This window comes from Dicentrarchus labrax, unplaced genomic scaffold (assembly GCF_905237075.1).
Source record: "Dicentrarchus labrax unplaced genomic scaffold, dlabrax2021, whole genome shotgun sequence".
In the NCBI taxonomy this organism is placed as follows: Eukaryota; Metazoa; Chordata; class Actinopteri; family Moronidae; genus Dicentrarchus; species Dicentrarchus labrax.
Genome location: NW_026136703.1, coordinates 22,008,132 through 22,027,004, shown reverse-complemented (window position 1 = coordinate 22,027,004; position 18,873 = coordinate 22,008,132). Strand labels below are relative to the sequence as shown.

At 42.3% G+C, this 18,873-nt stretch overlaps 1 protein-coding gene across 1 annotated transcript; it reads left to right on the top strand.

The window, feature by feature from the left end:
- The first annotated feature begins 640 nt into the window (after positions 1 to 640).
- On the top strand, positions 641 to 18,865 carry znf106a (zinc finger protein 106a). Its single transcript, XM_051395606.1, is given in 23 exon segments — positions 641 to 735; positions 2,551 to 2,633; positions 3,174 to 3,235; positions 4,884 to 5,078; positions 6,598 to 7,999; positions 8,001 to 8,551; positions 8,664 to 9,135; positions 9,323 to 9,392; positions 9,582 to 9,736; positions 10,185 to 10,245; positions 10,480 to 10,779; positions 10,984 to 11,806; positions 12,095 to 12,144; positions 13,164 to 13,309; positions 13,414 to 13,548; positions 13,776 to 13,892; positions 14,344 to 14,535; positions 14,919 to 14,981; positions 15,223 to 15,342; positions 15,452 to 15,523; positions 15,849 to 15,920; positions 16,864 to 17,010; positions 17,125 to 18,865. Coding segments are annotated over 22 exon segments (5,325 nt in total). The 5' UTR covers positions 641 to 735; positions 2,551 to 2,579; the 3' UTR covers positions 17,191 to 18,865.
- The last annotated feature ends 8 nt before the right edge of the window (positions 18,866 to 18,873 follow it).

The following is an 18,873-nucleotide window of genomic DNA, read 5'->3' as shown; positions in this document are numbered from 1 at the left end:
TTTGAAAAGAAAACGGAAAGATTTTGAGCATCAAACGTGTGTATTTTTTTTAAAGAAAACCTGATGTATATGGTATTATCACCAAAAATTTTTTAAAATTTTAAAAAAAACCAAAGTTGACCAAAGTGTTGTACAGGAGAATAAAAAAAAAACTCACAAAGGCCAAAATAACATATAATACAACAAAAAAAAAACATAAATAAAAAAAACCATCAAAAAACAACAAAATAAAAAAACAAATACAAAAAATCAATAAAAAAGACATCACAGTCAACGAGGATGGTTTAAATTTAAACAACAAGCCTATTCCAAATAGGACAACACAGCAGGCAGGTCCCCGCATTTTAATATAAGAAACCTGATGTATATGGCATTATGTAAATTACAATCCTGTTAAACAATCCCAATTTTACTTTTCTATGTTACTGTAATCTGATTACATCTTGTTTTCCCCCTGTAACCATAATGAATTACTATTTAAGTTAGGACTATCCTCATAACACTGCTCCACGAGTAAAATAACTAAAACTGTTACATAAAACATTGAACGTCACACAGAACTGGTTTTTCCTGCACAGCGACGTCCGTGAACGCGTCCTGGGTTGTAGTTCCGGTCGGGGGCGCGCGCGCAACCGGATGTTGTTATTATTGTTGTTGTTGTTAGCTTCTACGGTGGATGAGAAAATGCAGTAAACCTCCCCCCCACACACACACACACATTTGGATGTTATAAAGGTAGCAAACAGAAATTAATGTGTCTCTCTTTTATAATTTAAACATTTGGACTTTTGCTCGCGCTCGTTTTACGTCAGTTGCTGTCGCTGGTTAGCATTCCGATGCTAACGTCGCTAACTAGCTTTGCGGCGCTTGTTTGACTTTTAACTTTTAATTCAGCCGGGAGTCGCGGTTCGTGTGTTTTTCGCTGGACGTTTTGTTTGCTTCTCGGTCAGATTAGTAACGTTACAAGTTAACAACAGCTGTAGCAGCTTTCGCGTCCTTTATAAACCTCAGATATAAGTGTGTAAAGCTGCTGTTGCTTTTGTGCATTCGTGGTTTTATTGTCTCTTTCTGATCCTGCACCATGCATTGCTTTTGTGTTTTCTCTCCCAGCTTTATTTCTATAAGACAACAGTCGGTTTCAGTCAATGCATGAGGCTCTCAGAGGCTTATTTTCTAAAGGAATCCTACATTAAATATCTTTCTCTGCCCCCCCCATAACCAGGGGCTGTTTTATAAACTGTTTTACTTAATTATCTGAGATTAATGTGGTATCTTTGCCACCTGGAGATTCAATGACACAGACACAGGATTATACTGGCATTATAAATAGCTGCCCTCTGGTGCTTTGGGAGTGAGGAGCAATGGTGTTGGAGGTATTGTGAGGCATGTCATAAACAGAATATAGGTCTAATTACTGAGGACGACCTTACTCATGGTCATTATTAGACTTACTCTATATTAAACTTTGCTGTTTGACCCAGTATGGTAAAGATAAGAAGGCGCTGCCGTACATTATAAGAAAAGAAGCCACATTTATAGGTTTTTTTTCCTGTGATTTCTGTCTGAAGCGTAATGTTTTTGTTAGTTTTCATTAGGTTTAATCTTTATACACAATCATCTACAAGAATCCTGATTTTTGTGTTTTTTTTTTGCACCTTCCTTCTTGATCTTAGCAAATCAATAACCCCATCAGAGCCTTTTTCCAGTGTTGGCTGTAGGAAGGTTAGACTGCCAGTTTGTCTGCATTGTGGTAACGTTTGTCTTTCGTATCAGCCAGATTTGAGTTAGCGCACTTAAAAAAACCAAGATGGGTCGTGCATAGATAAATAAACTCTCAGCATGCAGATGTCTTTCCTCTTCATGAATTGATTTTGCTTCATCCTGCACCTGAACAAACACTTTCCTGGATCTTCATACTGATATCTTCTTTTATCTTTAGATTACTAACTAACTAAAGGATACTGTACGCACAATGTAGAAACCAGTAACACGTTAGAAATAGAACAGAGTCTCCACACGGTCAGCTGCAGCTCGAGATGGCGATGTTAGTGTAGAAACAGCCCCAGGTGTAACTCCACCAGCCTTTGACTTGTGGCCGGCATGAGTTTCACACCCTGTTGGTGAACGTTCAACAAGTCCAGACATAGCTCTGACGCTGCCGTGGCTCTGCTGCCTCCTGGCCACAGAGTTGCACACTCAGCAGACTGGAATTAGACCAGTGTCCAGGTTGAACTCTGTGCTGGCATTTAGGCTGCGGGTACCGAGGCATGTTGGTTGAATAGCTAGGTGTACTTGTTTAGAGAAAATGAGCCTTGAGCTCCCTCGACTGTGTTGGTTTGATGAGTCTGAGTTGGTGCTGCAAATATACAGTTTATGCACTGCACAGGATTATTATTACAACTACGGTTGAACCACACTCACTACACCACACATAGTTATACTTCAGGATGGATTTACAGAACGTTGTTGTTGTTGTTGAATTTTGTTCTTTGCAAGCTGTGATTGATGAATCCTTTAACAGTAGTTTATTAAAAATGTCTCTGTTGACAGTAATGACCTGATTTCCACTTGTGTTCAAGATGGCGAGAGACAGAAAGTGCATCCTCTGTGAAACAGTCCACATCTCCAAACAGGTAATCCACCCTCAAACATGGTTTACGGTATAAATGTGTAAATACTGTGATGAATAATGAATACAGCAATAGCATATATACATTCTGTTGGGATGATCTGATACACATTAACAACATGGCCAAGTGCAAAATGCAACTCGCAGAAGCTTAACTTTTTTTGATAGAGGTGTAAGAAAACATGGTTGTTTTGTACAGACCCCAATAAATGTCACATCATTGGGATTTTTAATTGTTTTTTTCAGTTCAGTCATTCCAATGTCAACTTTTCATGAGTTAAATCAGATCTGTTTTCACCCTTTTGACAATTCATTTTTCAGCTTTTTGGATTTTCCCATAAAGGAACATTTAATCCCTTAAAATCCAAATTTGGAAATGCATGTTTTCTTTGGAAAGCAACATATCTGTCTCATCACATGTTTTCTGCACTGCTGAGATATCCGCCCTCTTGGGTGGATCAATAAAGTGTTTTTTCTGTCACCTAACTGAACAAGGAAACTTGCAGAAAAAAAGAAATGCTTTATTTTTAATGTGTGTCTGCAGGAGATGGATGAGCACATGAGAAGCATGCTGCACCACCGAGAGCTGGAGAAGCTCAAAGGCCGGTGAGTTGTTGTTACGTTTCTCCAAAAATAAACAACATGCACAGATATCATAGAATTATTGATCATGAATTTTAAATTTCACATTGATTTCTGCACATAATTAATTGATGCATATTCCTGATTAGTAATCAAAGTCACACCATTTAATAAAATAGTATGATAGTTTGGATTATAAATGCTTCCTATTCGATTCACGTTTTTAAATGAATGAGTAATGTTCGTACAAAAGCTTTGACTTTGTCTATTTGGGTCACAAGGCACGTGTGCACATGGGCACGTGTTATTACAGTTATCGGGCAAGTGGATATATGGGCAGCTGTCTCAACTGTGGCACATATATTTAGACACAATCTCTCCGGAACAACAGGCATGACCGATAGAAGGCAACTGGCTATCTTGTGACTCCCATGTAGATTACTAAAAGTATGTGGCCTGTCGCTGAGACGGAAGAATCTGGAGTGGAGCAAATACTGATTAAGGGCCTTGGTTGTTGCTAAGTTACTGGAATTTCATGTAAACATTGATATGCAAAAATGATTTACATGCGTCGGTCAGGTATATTTGTAGAGTAAAATTGCCAGTATGCATCGAGTGCCAAGTTTTGACGTTATAAAAGAAAGGTTATAGTTCCCCAAGAGTGTTTGGTGGATTAGAAAACTGCCTATTCAGGAATGGGATGGCTGAAGCTTAACTTTAGCTTGATACAGCTCTGTGTGAGGTCCATGCTGACTTTCAAATTACAACTCCAGCCAAGGAATTCATCATTAATAATTCAGGTAGCATTTCCCCCACCACTGCAGCTAATAAATAACGTGTCAAAAAGAAAAAGTAACCCTATCTCACTGATAAAGACTATGCTAACTGCACTAGAGGTCTGAAAATGGCAGCATGCCATGACACAGATTTGAAAAAGAAATTGAGAAGGAGCCAGCAAAGTCACTGCCCCTATCAGAATCACAAGATGAAATACTTGGGAGAGGTTTCGAAGTGGCGGCTATGAGCAGCTGCACAAAGCTCCAGTTACAAAGGCTTTGCTTGGGATTGGTCAGCCGGATGCTCAGGCCTGTGCTAATAACACATGGCGGCCGGGAGGGGGGCTGGGTCCTGGCTCTCAGAGAGAAGTGTGAGGTCAAATACAGACATTGCCTTCTGTAGAGTCTCAGAGCGCAGCGGTCACCATCATGAAAGCGCACTAGGCTGAGGGCGTCGTGCCTCTCTCCCCTCCACGCGTCCCAGTGCTTTTGCTGCATGGCTGGTTGTGGTGGCTGGACATAAACAGCTAGATTAGCATGCTGCCTGGGTCCAGCCTGGCTGCTCCTCCTGCCCTCGCTCTGCCACCTATGGCCTGCTGAAGAAAGGAAAAACAAGATCAGGAAGATAAAGATTTTAACTTTTTTTAATAAGAGAAAATTACAAGTTAGCTACCTCCTGATCTGTGACGGATAGAGAATTCGGACAAGATATTTTTTGCTAAGGATTGTTGAGTATTCTCCTCTCCTTATTTTATTTTGACTTTGAAGTAACAGAAAGTAGAGCCAGAGTACGTTGTCGCAGGCTCTGCAGGCAATAAAACCAAACCAAACCAGACTAGATCCAGAACAATGCCTGAAGGAACGATTGAACGCCCGCTCTCGCCTTCCCTCCCCAGGGACTGCGGACACGAGTGCAGAGTGTGCAAGGTAACGGTGGTGAGTCTGACTGATTATGCCAGCCACATTTCCAGTCCCACGCACAAGAAGAATGTGGAAGCTTCAGAACAAAAGCATGCTGGGAATGACCGTGACGAGGACTACTTCGATCAGGTTTTGGTGGATCTGATTGAGAAGAGAAAAGAACAAATCAGGTGAGACAGTCATGTTATATTGAGTTTTAGCTTTTAGGGAATCATCATTTTACAAGTGTTGCTTTAAAACAACAACAACAACAAAAAAGTAGTATTAATACAATTTTACAGAGTTGTCTAATGATCATTTATTGGAAAAAAAGGGTGCTTATAATAAACTTTGTATTAAATAGTTTGTGTTCAAATATGAGAAACTGAGAATTTTTTTTTTTTTTTATTTGGGGGTTGGGGGGTATTTCATATTTGTCAACATAGAATTTGATCACTGGACCAGGGCCTATAAGAAATATTGTTGTTTATAAACCCAATTTCAGTTGGCAGTATTTCCCTTGCAGTATTTCTTTGATTACCTGTTCAACACTAGCCTATGTTTATAATGTTTATATGATTTAACCACAAATGTAAAGGTAAGTGATAGCTCACAAGTGCTCGTTTGTGTGTACATGCGCCATGTATAGTCACATTTTGCTCAGCGGTGCTCACAGGCCTGTTTTAGCTGCTGCTTCAAGTTGAGCTGTGCTTGGAGTCGTATGTCAGGGCTGCAGGCTAAAAAAAAGCATGACTGCACTCACAGAGTTTAGACACATGCTTCCTCAGGTTTACTGCCCTCTAGAAATAGTAAAACACATCCAAAAGCCTTCACTGCAACCCCTGTGGTGCTCCGAATTCTGGAATAAATGACAGATTTTGATACATAATTGTGGTTTTAGATTTGTAAAAACAAAATAAGACTGTTGAAAGCAAAAGCTGGCGTTCAGCTGTTGGCTTGTCACATGCCAGATAATTTATTCTCCGCAGGTCAGTGCTGTAGGTCACACTGTGACACCTAACAACACTGGGCCAAGAGATGCGGTTGCCAGGGTGACTTTTCTTCTTGTAACACAGATTCAAGTGTATCTGAAATAATGTTTTTTGTGCAGTTTTTACCTTGCAGCAAAAAGTTTTCAAACTTGCATTATCTTATTTTTGACCCCTTGGGTCGAGCATAAACAAGCTGTGAACAAAACGTGACATTTTATGTCATCTTTTAAGTTGATTTGACAAACTTGCTTGCAAACAGTTGCCTATATACACTTATGAAAACAGCTGCCTGCTGTGGCGTGAAATAATGCTGTTGAGAGTGGCGAGAGTGAAACGCAACAGTAAAGGTACAGGCTGGGAAACCAAAACAAAGAGCTTAAAGATGCTAAAATTCTCTGTAGAGCTAAAGGTCAGGTGTCAGGTGATCATTTTCTGTGTGTTGTTCTCTCTGTCACATACAATTAGTATGATCCATTGTGAGTTTAAAATACTGACTTTACTTTTTTGATTACAAATTCACATTTGTTGTGAGGCCATTGTGACTCTCACATTTGCTGTCCTCACTACTGACCAACCAGCTTTCCTTCAAGTTACCATGGTGCACTCATTGTCTGATTCTGAGTGAATGGCAGATACAGGCCTGACAGAACTGAAGCTCTGTCATTCTTTTGTAAGACATATGTATATATGTAAATTCATATCCGTCTTTTGTTTGTAGAAAAGACAAGGAGGCTGCAGCTGCAAAACAGGCAAAAGAAGAAGAGGATCGAAGGAGAAAGGAGGAGTTCCAACAGAGGTTGAAGGAAGAGGGTCGAAAGAGAATGGAGGAGTTAGAACTGAGATTAAAGGAAGCTAAGGAGCGTTACCGGCTGGAGTGTGCCTGGCAGCAGCCATCGCAGGCATTCAGTGGGTCCGGTCAACAAAATTCTTGGTTCAAGAACAACAGATATAATGCCAGAGCAGGGGAGCCACGACCCTGGCAACACAGTAAACGGGGAAAGAGTGCCACCTGGCATGCTCAGGAGCCTCCCAACTTGCAGAACTGGGCATCTGGAGAGTTTGCTGGTGGAAGCTTGCACAGTCAGGAAGGTTGGGGCAACAGGCAGTGGGATCAGGGTGCACTTTCTGGCAATCAACGAAGACTACCTTGGCTTAGTAACGGAGGCAGTAGTAACGGGGTCTATGGCCGAAATAATATTTGCCAGAACCCACAAAGGGGTCGGCCCCTGAGCCTCGTGGGGCCTCCATGTATGTATCCACCTCCACCCATTTTTTTTGCCCAGGCTTTTAACCAGTTTCAAAACACAGTTAATAACCAGGGAAGTCAGCAGGGTGATGGGCTTCAGAATGGGGAGGGACAAACGGCAGAACCAGACCACAGTGGTACTAAGAGCCCTAAGACCTTTGGTAGTAATCCAAAGCTAGACAAAGCTTGTCGCTGGTCTCCGTATCCAGTCACAAAGGGTGTTGAATCTGTACCCCATACGGACACCAACTCAAACTCATCAGAGAAGTACCCCAAAGCCCCCAAACCCCAGAAGCAAGACCAGAAGGCACCAGAAACCAATGCCAGACAGTCCCGACCTGAACAGAAACCGGGGCAGTTGACCTCAAGTGGACAAAATGTGGAAGAGAAAGGGAGGCATAAAACAAACCCCAAAACCAAGCCCAGAGATCGGAGTAGTAGCAGCAGTAGAAGCGGCAGTACTCAGGGAGATGGCCAACAGAACTCCACATCTGGTCCTTCCAATCAGAAGGCAAGTAAGCCACAAAAAGATCGGAAGATGCTTTCAATCTTTGGTCTGAGCGGTGGAGCTAAACTCAGCAAGGCCTCCAGTCAAGAGCACGCGCAATCAAAATCAACTGCAAAGCAGAATGGGTTCGATCCCCAGTCTCCACCTGTTGGGCCCCTTCAATCAAGGCAAGAACGGCAGCTCCCAGAAACGTTCAAGAAAGCTTGGCAAACTGTGTTAGAAAAGAGGGCCTCTTTGGATAGCTCTAGAAACAACAGGATGGAAATGACACTGCACATTGTGGAGGAGCAGCAGAGGGATCACGTACAGAGTCCGATTGGAGTGAACAAAGAAAACAGCTGCAGGCAGAATGCAGATAAACCAAATTGTACCCGACTCAGTTGGGCCAGAAAAACCTGCGCTGCAATCTTCAGACAGCAGCCAGTTTCTCCAATCATTGCATGTTAGCACCTCTACCATGGAGAGCTCAGAGCCTGCAGCCTCAAGCAGGGAAGACGAGGACAACGGGAAGAAAGCGGAGACGGAAACATGCTCAGTGGCCCCCGGTGAAGCCATGCAGGCTGTTGAAGCAGGGCAGAGCTCAGAGAGTGACACCTCCAGAAGTGGTGAAACACAGACGGTCTCAGGCTCGAACACATCAAGTCTCTCCAAACTTGACCTGCCTCCTGTCTTAAAGCGTGACCTGACCAAACACATCAGCTCCAAGAGCAAAACAGGAAACCATGAGCCCAACCTGAACATTGCCAGACGAGTGCGTAACCTGAGCGAGTCGCGGAGAAGCGACACAGAAAAGGACTCTGGGCTCAAGCCAACTGTCCGACAGCTCATCAGCTCCTCTGGGTCTCGACGCAATGTGAACTGGGAACAGGTGTATCAGGAGGTCAGGAAGAAGCAAGACAAAGGAAAAGGCATGCCAAGGTAAAAACTTGACCTTACATTTAGAGTTTTATGTGATACATTCTTTGTTTTTTGTTTATTATTTCAGTTATGTCAAGCTCATGTTATGTCCTCATTGTCTACTGTCCTCCAGGTTTGGGATTGAGATGGTGCCATGCGAACAGGAAGACCAGAGCCAGGAGGAAGATGACATTCCCCTGTTAGAGGGTTTCCAGTGGGACTCGTTGATGGACAGCTCCGCTTCGGGCACCTCCCGAAAACGCTCCTTATCAGAGAGCAGCCTCGCCCCTGGATCCACTCACTCCCTCTTTACCTCCCTCATGTCAAAGGAGACGGCACAGAGGGAAGGCCTCAGCTCAGAGCAGCAGGGATCCTCCGTTTCTCCGAGTCCTCCCACTGCTCAAGGGAACAAAGACAATCATTGTCAGCAAGAGGTGGAGCAGATGCTTGGTCACTTTGAGGCTGAAGCACAGAAGCAGCCAGACAAACTAACGTCAGCGACAGTGAAAGCCCTCCAGCGGTCTGATTCGGTGCTTGGGGACAGCAGTTCGGGGACGGAGCAGTTCGACGCGCTGGGAACAGGAAAGAGGCGAAGAGCAGCTGGGGTGAGTAAAGGAAACAGTATTAAAGGGGAACTCCACAGATTCTACTTCTGTTTGGACCAGACTGTTCATTGTGACACTGACAATTTTACGGTAGTGTAATGCTAGTACTGTGTGTATGTGAGTGATTTATTTGTGTGTACTTTAATACAAACAAGCAGAACATGACTCTTTACTTTCTCCCTTGTAGGATGTTCCAAGTGCAGAGAGGTCTTGCTTGGAGCACAACAACAAAAGAAGAAAGGTCAAATCCAAAAAAGGTTAGCATCTATGAGTTCTGCTGTATTCAGGAAGTTATGTGTATATATACTGCATTGTTTTACTGATAATTGAGGAGTGACAGTTATATGTTTTTGTCTGCAGTATATTGTCTCTGATAATGTAATTCATTTTATGATGACAAAAGACTACACAAAACTCTCCATACTTATCTTTTGGTCTCTGTGCAGAGCGTTTACAGATCGACCAGCTGCTGGCTGTGTCTCTGCGGGAGGAAGAGTTGAGTCGCTCCCTGCAGACTGTGGACACCAGCCTGATCCAGGCCCGGGCTGCACTAGAGGCCGCCTACTTGGAGGTGCAGCGTCTCATGGTGGTTAAACAGCAGGTAAGAAAGAGTTGTGCTCCCCCTCTGAGTGGCTGATTCTCCCCTGAAGAGTTGCCAAGTCATGGGGCCAGTGCAGTTGAAGTAGCTGTCCAGAGTGTGTTGAGCTTGCCAATAGTGTCTTGCCAGCCAATAGATTATCTTTATTGTTGTGGTAGTGAAGGCTGTCCAAAAATGATGATTTGTTTTGTTAACTTTCATTGTAGGTGAATAGTTAAAGGTTGCCTGTATGTACTGTATGGGCATTGTAACTGGATGGAGAGAGTCTCAATGTATGGTAGTGATTGTTTTTGGTAAATTAGTTTATTCATATTTAGTCACAGCTTTTAGACTCTTCATTTTTCTTGCTTTTAATGCAAGTTTTAATGCTCATGTTCACTCGGTATTTCCCTCTTACCGATTATAACCGCTTACTTTCTGATGGCTCTTGTGTGATTTTTGTCTTACTCAGATGACCGGAGAGATGAGCACACTGAGAAACAAGCGCATTGAATTACTAAAAGGGATGCAAGGTAAGGACATGTCTCAGAATTAAATGGATGAAATTATGTTTTATAAAATGGCCTTAAATGGTAACTTACTACCTGTGACTCCATTTGAGTTTTAATATGAAGTGTGACAGAACTTACAGACCACTACAAATATAACTATACCATAGAAACCAATTCATATTAGAATTATTTCACCATAACACAGTGGATGGATGCAGTAAACATTACAGTTTTTGTTTTGTGATTTGTCTACAGGTAGCAGGGATGAAGAACCTCAGATCAAACTGAAAGAAGAAAAGATTGATTCAGTAGAAGCTGAGCCACACATGCCCTCCTACATAATGTTTTCCTCTGTTACGGACACTGCTGCTGCCCCCAGTCCTCCTACCCCTGCCGAGCGTGCCTCCCCTCCCTCTTCCAGCCTTCCCTTCATGCCTGTAGTTATCAAGCAGGAGCCTCAGTCTCCGGTCCATGTCAGCTCAGAGCTGGACCCTGTGGATGATGTAACCCGCTTTGCTCACAGCACCACTCCGGAGCTGCCTGTCTCTCGACAAGGTAAGATCATTCAGTGCACAATTGGAGTATATCGTATATCAGTGTTGGTCCTAAATCATAGAAAATGTTGAAATCTAATACACATTCAGATAGAAGCAGTAACTCAAGGGAAAATGCTCAAAAATGTCCTCTTGTTTTCTGTTCAGTGTCTATGTGAATTAAAGTTGCATCGTACTGATCCGTGTGCATCTGCAACTCTTACAGATCCTGCTCTTAATGTCCAGCCGTCTCCTGAAAGAAAGCCTGAGCTGTACCAGACTAACACAGAACATAACTGGGAGAACTTCGGCGAGCCTGCAGACTGCAAAGAGAGCTTGTCAGGACAGGTTGGGACGTCAGAGAAGCCCATACAGGCGAGCAGGAGCTGTCTCACCCCTTTGTCTGACTCCAAAGCTTCCGTAAAGCTCCCCTCACCCAGCAGGAGGGGCTCTGAGGCAGCAAATGTTGTTGACTGTGCAGCCACGCAGTTCTTTGAGCCCCCCTCAGGCCTTCCTCAGCCTACCTCTCCATCTGAACTGAGGAGTGGAAAGCGTGTAAGGAAGCTAAAGAAGAGGAAGGTGTTGAAGAAGGCCCAAGGGACAGAGCAGCCTGAGAGCAGTGACACCGAGATAGACGGAGAGGCCTTGAGGCCGAGGTGGCTTCGACCACGCAGGAGACCCAGTGGGAGCTCCCAGGTCAGCACCTCCACGCAGCCTTCAGAAGATAGAGATGGTGACGTGAACATGGAAGGGGCTGAGGAGGCCTCCAGGCAGCTGTCTCCGCCCATAAAACTAGACAGAGTAGAGGCCAAGTCCCCTCCACACATGGTAGAGCTTCCCCAGTTGCCTCCCACTGAACTTACGTTGAACTTAGATACAGAAGAAAGCATGGAGGTCACAGCAGCCTGCCAGCAGCCCCACATGGATGCCCTGCTTCCAGCTCCCCCTCCAGCCCAGGTCCCAGACTCCTCCAGACCTGATCCACAAAGCCTGGCCTGCAACGAGGTCAGCTCCACCAGTGACATGGATATATGTAAATCCTCTGAGAGGTGAGGCTGCACACACACGTTGACCACGACATTCATTCATTCTTGATCTTTGGAAACAGCTTTAAGCAAAACAGTCTCAACTCAAGGTCCACTTATTCAACCATCTACAGTTCCATGGCCACTGAGCAAAATTAATATAAGTTATGACGAATAAGTGGACCTTTAATTGACATTGTTTTGTGCATTTAAAATGATAATAAAGTGGGATTGCATTTGTTAATTAATTCAACTGTATGGTGAAATTGACCTTTTATCTTATGAAGACAATATGATCTTTTCTTCCCACAGTGATGTTCAGTTTGCCATCACATTGCCCAAGATAACGAAGACCTCAACAGGTACGTTCTCTAGGGAGTTTCTCATGTTGTAAGGGTCGGGTAATGAACTATTTCTGTATAATGTACTGTCCTTTGTGGAAGAAATCTTCACTCAGGTTCCAGATTGATTCATGCAGCATGGAGAGAAACACGCATACAAGTTACAGATCAGTACTGATCTGACCTCTATCCTGAAGGCAGACAATTTATATCCTCTGCCCAACACACAAATCTATTTACAAATCTGAATACACGTCTAGACTCTCCTCAGATAAGAACAAAAGGTTTCACTTACAGTGAGCAGTTAATCAATGTAAAATAGTTTGTCTCAATACAGAGCTAGACAGAAAAGCAGGGACTTGATCAGGTAACAGGAAAGACTATATCAGGATAAGATCAAAATAAAACTATTAATTTTCTTCTATACATACAACATTTGAAATTGTTAATAACAATATTTGTAATGGACCAGTGTGTAGGATTTAGTGTCATCTAGCTGTGCAGTTTCAGATTGCAACCGTTTTAATACAGCTCAGCCTTTCAAACGTACAGTAAAAACTACGGTGGCCACCATCAGTCAATACAGAGTAATCAGACCCCTCTGCTAGTCTTGATGTTTGAACACAGAACCAAACATAAAATCATACCACGATCGGAGCAGCCAAAATTAGAAATGTTATGCTCCTTGACCAGGTTAAAATAGACTCTGGAGTAACCAAATTACTTTTTATGGGCAAGATATTCATGGAGCTGTTAGTTGACTGTCAGGGATGCACTATGAGCTCAGTGATGATTGGACACAACTGAGAATGAGTATATTTATCCTGAGGCACATTGATCGCTGGTCTACCCCGCATTTAAAGGTTCATGCTGAAAAAACATATAAAACCAGATTCAACCTAGAGAGAGTTCAGAGAATTAGAAACCTCTGCACTTGTTAATTATTCCTTTATAGCATTTAAATACGCGTTTATATACATAAAAAAAGCTCTTTGTCTGTGTGCTCATGTGTGTATTTTTGTGTATTTTGTGTTGCACAGATGCGTCCTCTGACCACGGGGAGGATGACCTGCCCACTGAGGGTGTGTTTGAGGGCCACCAGGAGGCGGTGAACGCCATGCAGATCCACAACGGGCTGCTGTACACGTGTTCAGGAGACCGGACTGTCAAAGCCTTTGACCTGGTGGTGGGTGTTGAAGAATTTCGGCTGCTGTTTGTCAGGAATTCCTGTTCTCTCTGAACGCAGCAACCAAACAGACTTGTGTTTTTTTTTTGCCGTTCTTGTTGCAGAGTCATAAATGTGTTGCCGTGTTCGAGGGTCACAGCTCCAAGGTGAGCTGCCTGTTGCTGTCCGTGGCTCCCTGCCTGCATCATCGCCTTTACTCTGGCTCCAGTGACCAGACCATCCGCTGCTACAGTCTCAAGGTACAAACACTTTATCTGATTAATAATTGATTATCTTTGCAGCACTCAATGAATAAATAAGAAATTCTCTGTTTGAAAGTGCAATTCTTCACTTTACTGTTTTAAAAATGAGTAATTGGGACCAAAAGAATTGTATGGTATTGATCTTAATCTGTGTCCTATTTATACTGTACATCGTTGGTTATGACGTGTTTCAGTTCTCAGTTGATGTTGTTTCATATCCACAGACACGAGAACTGGAGCAGCAGTTCCCTCTGTCAGACCGAGTCCTCTGCCTCCACAGTCGCTGGAAGTTTTTGTACGCTGGTCTGGCAAACGGCACAGTGGTGACCTTTAACCTCAAGGTGAGAGTTGCAGTGCACTACAATGTGTCGACACTAGTATATAAAATTCTGTTTTAGTTATGGACACAAGAAGTCATAAATTAGAAAGACTGAAACAGAAAATGATCGGCAGACAGAAAATGCATGTTAGATCCTTTCCACCTTAAATAGAATTGTAAAGAATAAATAAATAATACTTACATATTCTTTAATAAAGCTATTTGTTTAAGAAAGTATCCTTCAGAGTACCTTTGCATAGTCTTATGCTGCCAAATTGGTGCACAATCCATATAGAAAAGGTAGATTTTTTTGCCACAAGTGGGAAAAAGCTGTTTACAAAACTAGTTTTAAATTCATCATGTCATAAAGTCTATTTAGCTCTGTTGGATGTTTTTTGGGGAGAAAAGGTGGAAACAAGTGACAGTCTGTATATGGAAGTTTTCATTTCTATTTTTCCATTATTTGTTTGTAGACAAACAAGCAGATGGATGTGTTCGAGTGCCACGGGCCGCGGGCCGTGAGCTGTCTGGCCTCATCACAGGAGGGAGCCCGAAGGATCCTGCTGGTCGGCTCCTACGACAGCACCATCAGTGTGAGAGACGCCAAGAACGGACTGCTGCTGCGCACACTGGAGGGACACACCAAAACTGTTCTCTGCATGAAGGTACAGCGAGTCTCAAATCTGAGCTTCATGAAAACTCCACAGAAAAACAAAGGAACAGTTTACACAAACAGACATTTTGCATTGTATATTTTATGTACTTTGATGCCTTGTATGTATGTGCAGATGTATATATGCTGTATGTATATATACAGTGTCTATATGTATAATGTAAACACTGTAATAGATTTACCTGTATATAAAGTGTTGTTGTTCAAAATCAGGCTGATTTTCGGTTTGAATGAAAAAACTGCAATTTGTTTCAAAGAACTGTGTAAAGATTTTGTTAAGATAATTAGTGTATCATCTGATATGAAGATTAAATGATTGATTCCTTCATGTTTTACATTTTATTAAAGCTGATTTGTATTGTTTCTCTCTCTCAGGTGGTCAATGACCTGGTATTCAGTGGATCCAGTGATCAGTGTGTCTACGCACACAACATCCATGTGAGTCTTCATGTTTATCCCTTTATACACAATAAGATGTAACCGTTTTTGACAAATCCTTTCATTGACTTTTACATTATAAAGGCAGAAATACAATAAATGTAATGAAGTAATGAAGATGTACAAGTTTTAAATGTTTATAATTCTATTTCTTCTCCTGAAAAATCATTATAATGTTTGAGAAACGTATTAATTTATGTACATCACACTTTATTTTCTCAACTCTGTGCCACTTGTACAGACAGGAGAGCTGGTGCGGGTCTATAAGGGCCACAGTCATGCTGTTACTGTGGTGGCCGTCCTGGGGAAAGTGATGGTGACCGCTTGTCTGGACAAACTGGTCCGCGTCTACGATCTACAGGTCTGCATCCTTAAAACACATCGTCTTCTTTTGGGTGTGAAAGTCGGTTAGTGTCTTCACAAAAAAAAAAAAAATCTGAAAGGATTTCAACGTGTTCTTCTCTCCACAGTCTCATGAACAGCTGCAGGTCTACGGTGGACACAAGGACATGGTGATGTGTATGGCTGTCCACAAGAACATGGTGAGAAATCTGCTTATTCCAGTGTTATATGCTGGGAATATTGCGATATTAAATAAGGGAATATCATAAATTCATCAATCCTAACTGTAAGTTGTTAAAGAATAAACTAATTCTATTGGCTCTCAAACATGGTGTCAATTATGTTTTCTGTCTGTGTTCTTTTGCAGTTTAAACATCAGATTATAACCATCTGATATGCGTTTCTTTAACATATAGTGAGATATACATGTTTTCAGTGCCAAATATGTTAATGAAGTTTTGTTGCAGATATTTGGAGAATATAAAGCTTAAAGATCAGATCTTGACCCTTCATTTTGTGTTTCAGATCTACACTGGCTGTTACGATGGCAGCGTGCAGGCCGTCAAGCTGAACCTGATGCAGAACTACCGCTGCTGGGTAAGATGAGGGATAGGGAGCAGAGCTGAGAGGTTTATTTAGTTTATTTAGAAGATGTTAGTCACTTAGCCAACATATAATTTGGCTGGGCTTCACTGTGGTGCATTTAGGCTACTGTAATAGAAGAAAACGCCTCTTTTGAAACTGATTTCAGGCTTCTGAGGGACTTAAAACCCTGATGGGTTCACATTGATGTTTTTTGCTGCTACCAAACTGCATTAATACTGTCTGTCTGTCCAGTCATTAAGTGAACTACTCGAAAAATACATTCAAAATGCACCCAGGAAAGCAAGGGAGCATCAGCAGCTGTCTTGTCTTTATAACAGTATTAAATGAGCTGTTTTATTGTGCAACATGACCCCTTACAATAAGCACTTCAGATCCGTTGTCACCTCCTGCAAAGTCCACAGGCTGTGAACAATTTAACTAAAGAATGCCCTTTCCCCTTTTATTTATATAAAAGGGGAAAGGGCATTCTTTAGTTAAGCATTATTCTTAGCATAAATAATGACATTGTATAGTAGAATATGTTTTTCCTGCTTTCCTGTTCTTCCTACCGCTCAGATTTATCATACCTCCGAGCCCTAGGTTGCTGCTGTAGTGTACAGCACTGTTTTCAGTCTACCTTAACATCCTTATCAGTGATTGCTGATCCTTAGGGTCACGTTTTGACCTTGCAACTTTTTCTTTGCACAGAGGTCAAACTGATTTAATATTATCATGTAAAAACGTTAGGTGCTCCAATGTCCAGCCAGTCTGAGAGGGGGTGGGACTGACCTGGTATTCAGGAAATACTCATTATTATTTATAAAGAGTTTATATTGTTGTCACACCTGCTTTTTGCAACCCATCTGACTGCACCATTAAGCCTCTTGTGTAGTCATTTCGGACAGCCCGTGTGGGTTCCTGGTCATTACTGATCACAGGTGTCTTGTGTTGACAGTGGCACGGCTGTTCGCTGGTGTTCGGGATGATGGAGCATCTGCAGCAGCACCTGACCAATGACCACACCAGTGGCAACTTCCAGACGCTCAAGTGCCGCTGGAAAAACTGCGAAGAGTTTTTCTGTGCACGCAACAGCTCCAAGGGGGTATGGAAATGTTTGGTTTTTTTTAACTCCACATATTTCCACATCATTTTATCGTCTTTTTAATAGTTGATTTAGGTTGTAGAACTTGATTTGGAGGATATTTGTGTGTTGCAGGGGTTGCAGGGGATGCTGGTGCACATGCAGAAACATGCTGAGGAGGAGACTGAACTGGAGCCTTAAGGGCTGGTGGTGGGAACATAGTTTCTCCCCGAAGCCCTCTTCCCTTTCCTGCTATCTTTACCCCCCCCTGTTAACCTCCCATATTGGGGGGGATGTTCTTGGGACCCACTTAACTTAGCAGCGCTCCTGTCGAGCCTGATGAGTGGCGTCTGACGACTCCATCCTTTATGTTCGGTGTTGGAATCCAACCATAATACAATCACAAAATGAGGGTTGGTTGTGCTGTTGTTGTTTCTTTTTTACGTTCTACAAAACGCGCCTTCCTCTCTCTCTCTCTCTCTCTCTCTCTCTCTCTCTCTGACCACTGCAGTTCCTCTTTTCACTGACCAAACTAAGACAAAGAAACGTGACTTTTGTTCATTGAAGAAACTTCAGTGTTGCCGGTATCAGAGGGGGGTTTGTTATGCTTTTCTGTTGAAGCTGCAACAAAAACCAATAACCATTTTCCGGATTGGTTGGCTACAATATGGCATGGGCTAAGAGATGTTTTTATTGTTGTTGTGCAGTTTGATGATGTGTCATGTCGAGCAACCCATAGTTATTTTTATTTTATTTTATTAAGTTGCCATTATTCTGCTCAAAGTAACTTCATGTTAATGACGATAATGAGTGATTTTAAGTTTTTAGATATCCATGGTGTAGTCTCCCGGGCCGTGTTTCAGTTCAACGGTGTGATTATTTGTTTTGAAGGAGTTTCATTGAAGTGATACAGTTTTATTTATTTTTGGTTTTTATTTTGTTCTTTAATAAAAAAACAAAACAATTTTTTAACAACCTCTTTTTGTTTTGTTAGCAGTTTAAGGATAGGATTTATTTTTTGTTGCTCAGTGATATTAAGGCGTTGAGGGACTTTGGTGCAGTGTTGTGTGACTTGGCCTCAGGTTGCCATTTGAGAATTTACATTTGCAGTGATAACAGAACCAAGACGTGGTGGCGCTGTGTGTGTGTGTGTGGGAGTGTGTGTGTGTGTGAGTGTGTGTGAGTGTTCGTTCCTAAATGTGTTCATCTGTGTGGGTTTATTCTTCTTTAATTATCGACAGAGAGGTTTAATCCTGTTCGGTGAAACCTGTTTTCCATGAGTGAGTGTGACGTACTGTTTTTATGACACACATTTCCTCTTTGGAGATGTTGGGGTTTTTTTTTTTTAACATTTATTTTCTATTTGGAGCATCGAGCAGAAGGCGCCCGAGCTGTATTTTCCACAGTGAAGATAGTTTTCTAATGAAGTGTGGAGGTGAAGGATGTTTTGAGGAGGTGTTCAATGGACGATCTTGAAGGGAAGAATTAGGATTCATCTCCCATGCCATACCTCACCCCTGAAAGCAGACAAGTTGGTAACACCAAGCCACTTTTTTAAACGGCATATTCAACCAATTTTAACCAGTGTGACCGATGCTCTTTTGCATACTTTGGTGTGGTTACAGCTCTCTTGGTTGTGTCCTCTTCAGAGGATTTGTTCTCAGCCAGTGTTCTCACAGCCGCCGTCTTCCAAACTGTCTCCATCCGCTCGTTATTTATGGCAGAGGAAAGCATGCAGTTCACCTCTTACCTGGCATTCCTGAGTTTCTTCAAGTTTTTCAGTTGTTATCGAAGTTGTGAAGAGATATTTTTTAAGAAAGTGCAATCTAAAACATTGTTAATAACAATAAAAAAATGTTGCAACATTATAAAACAATTTCCCGT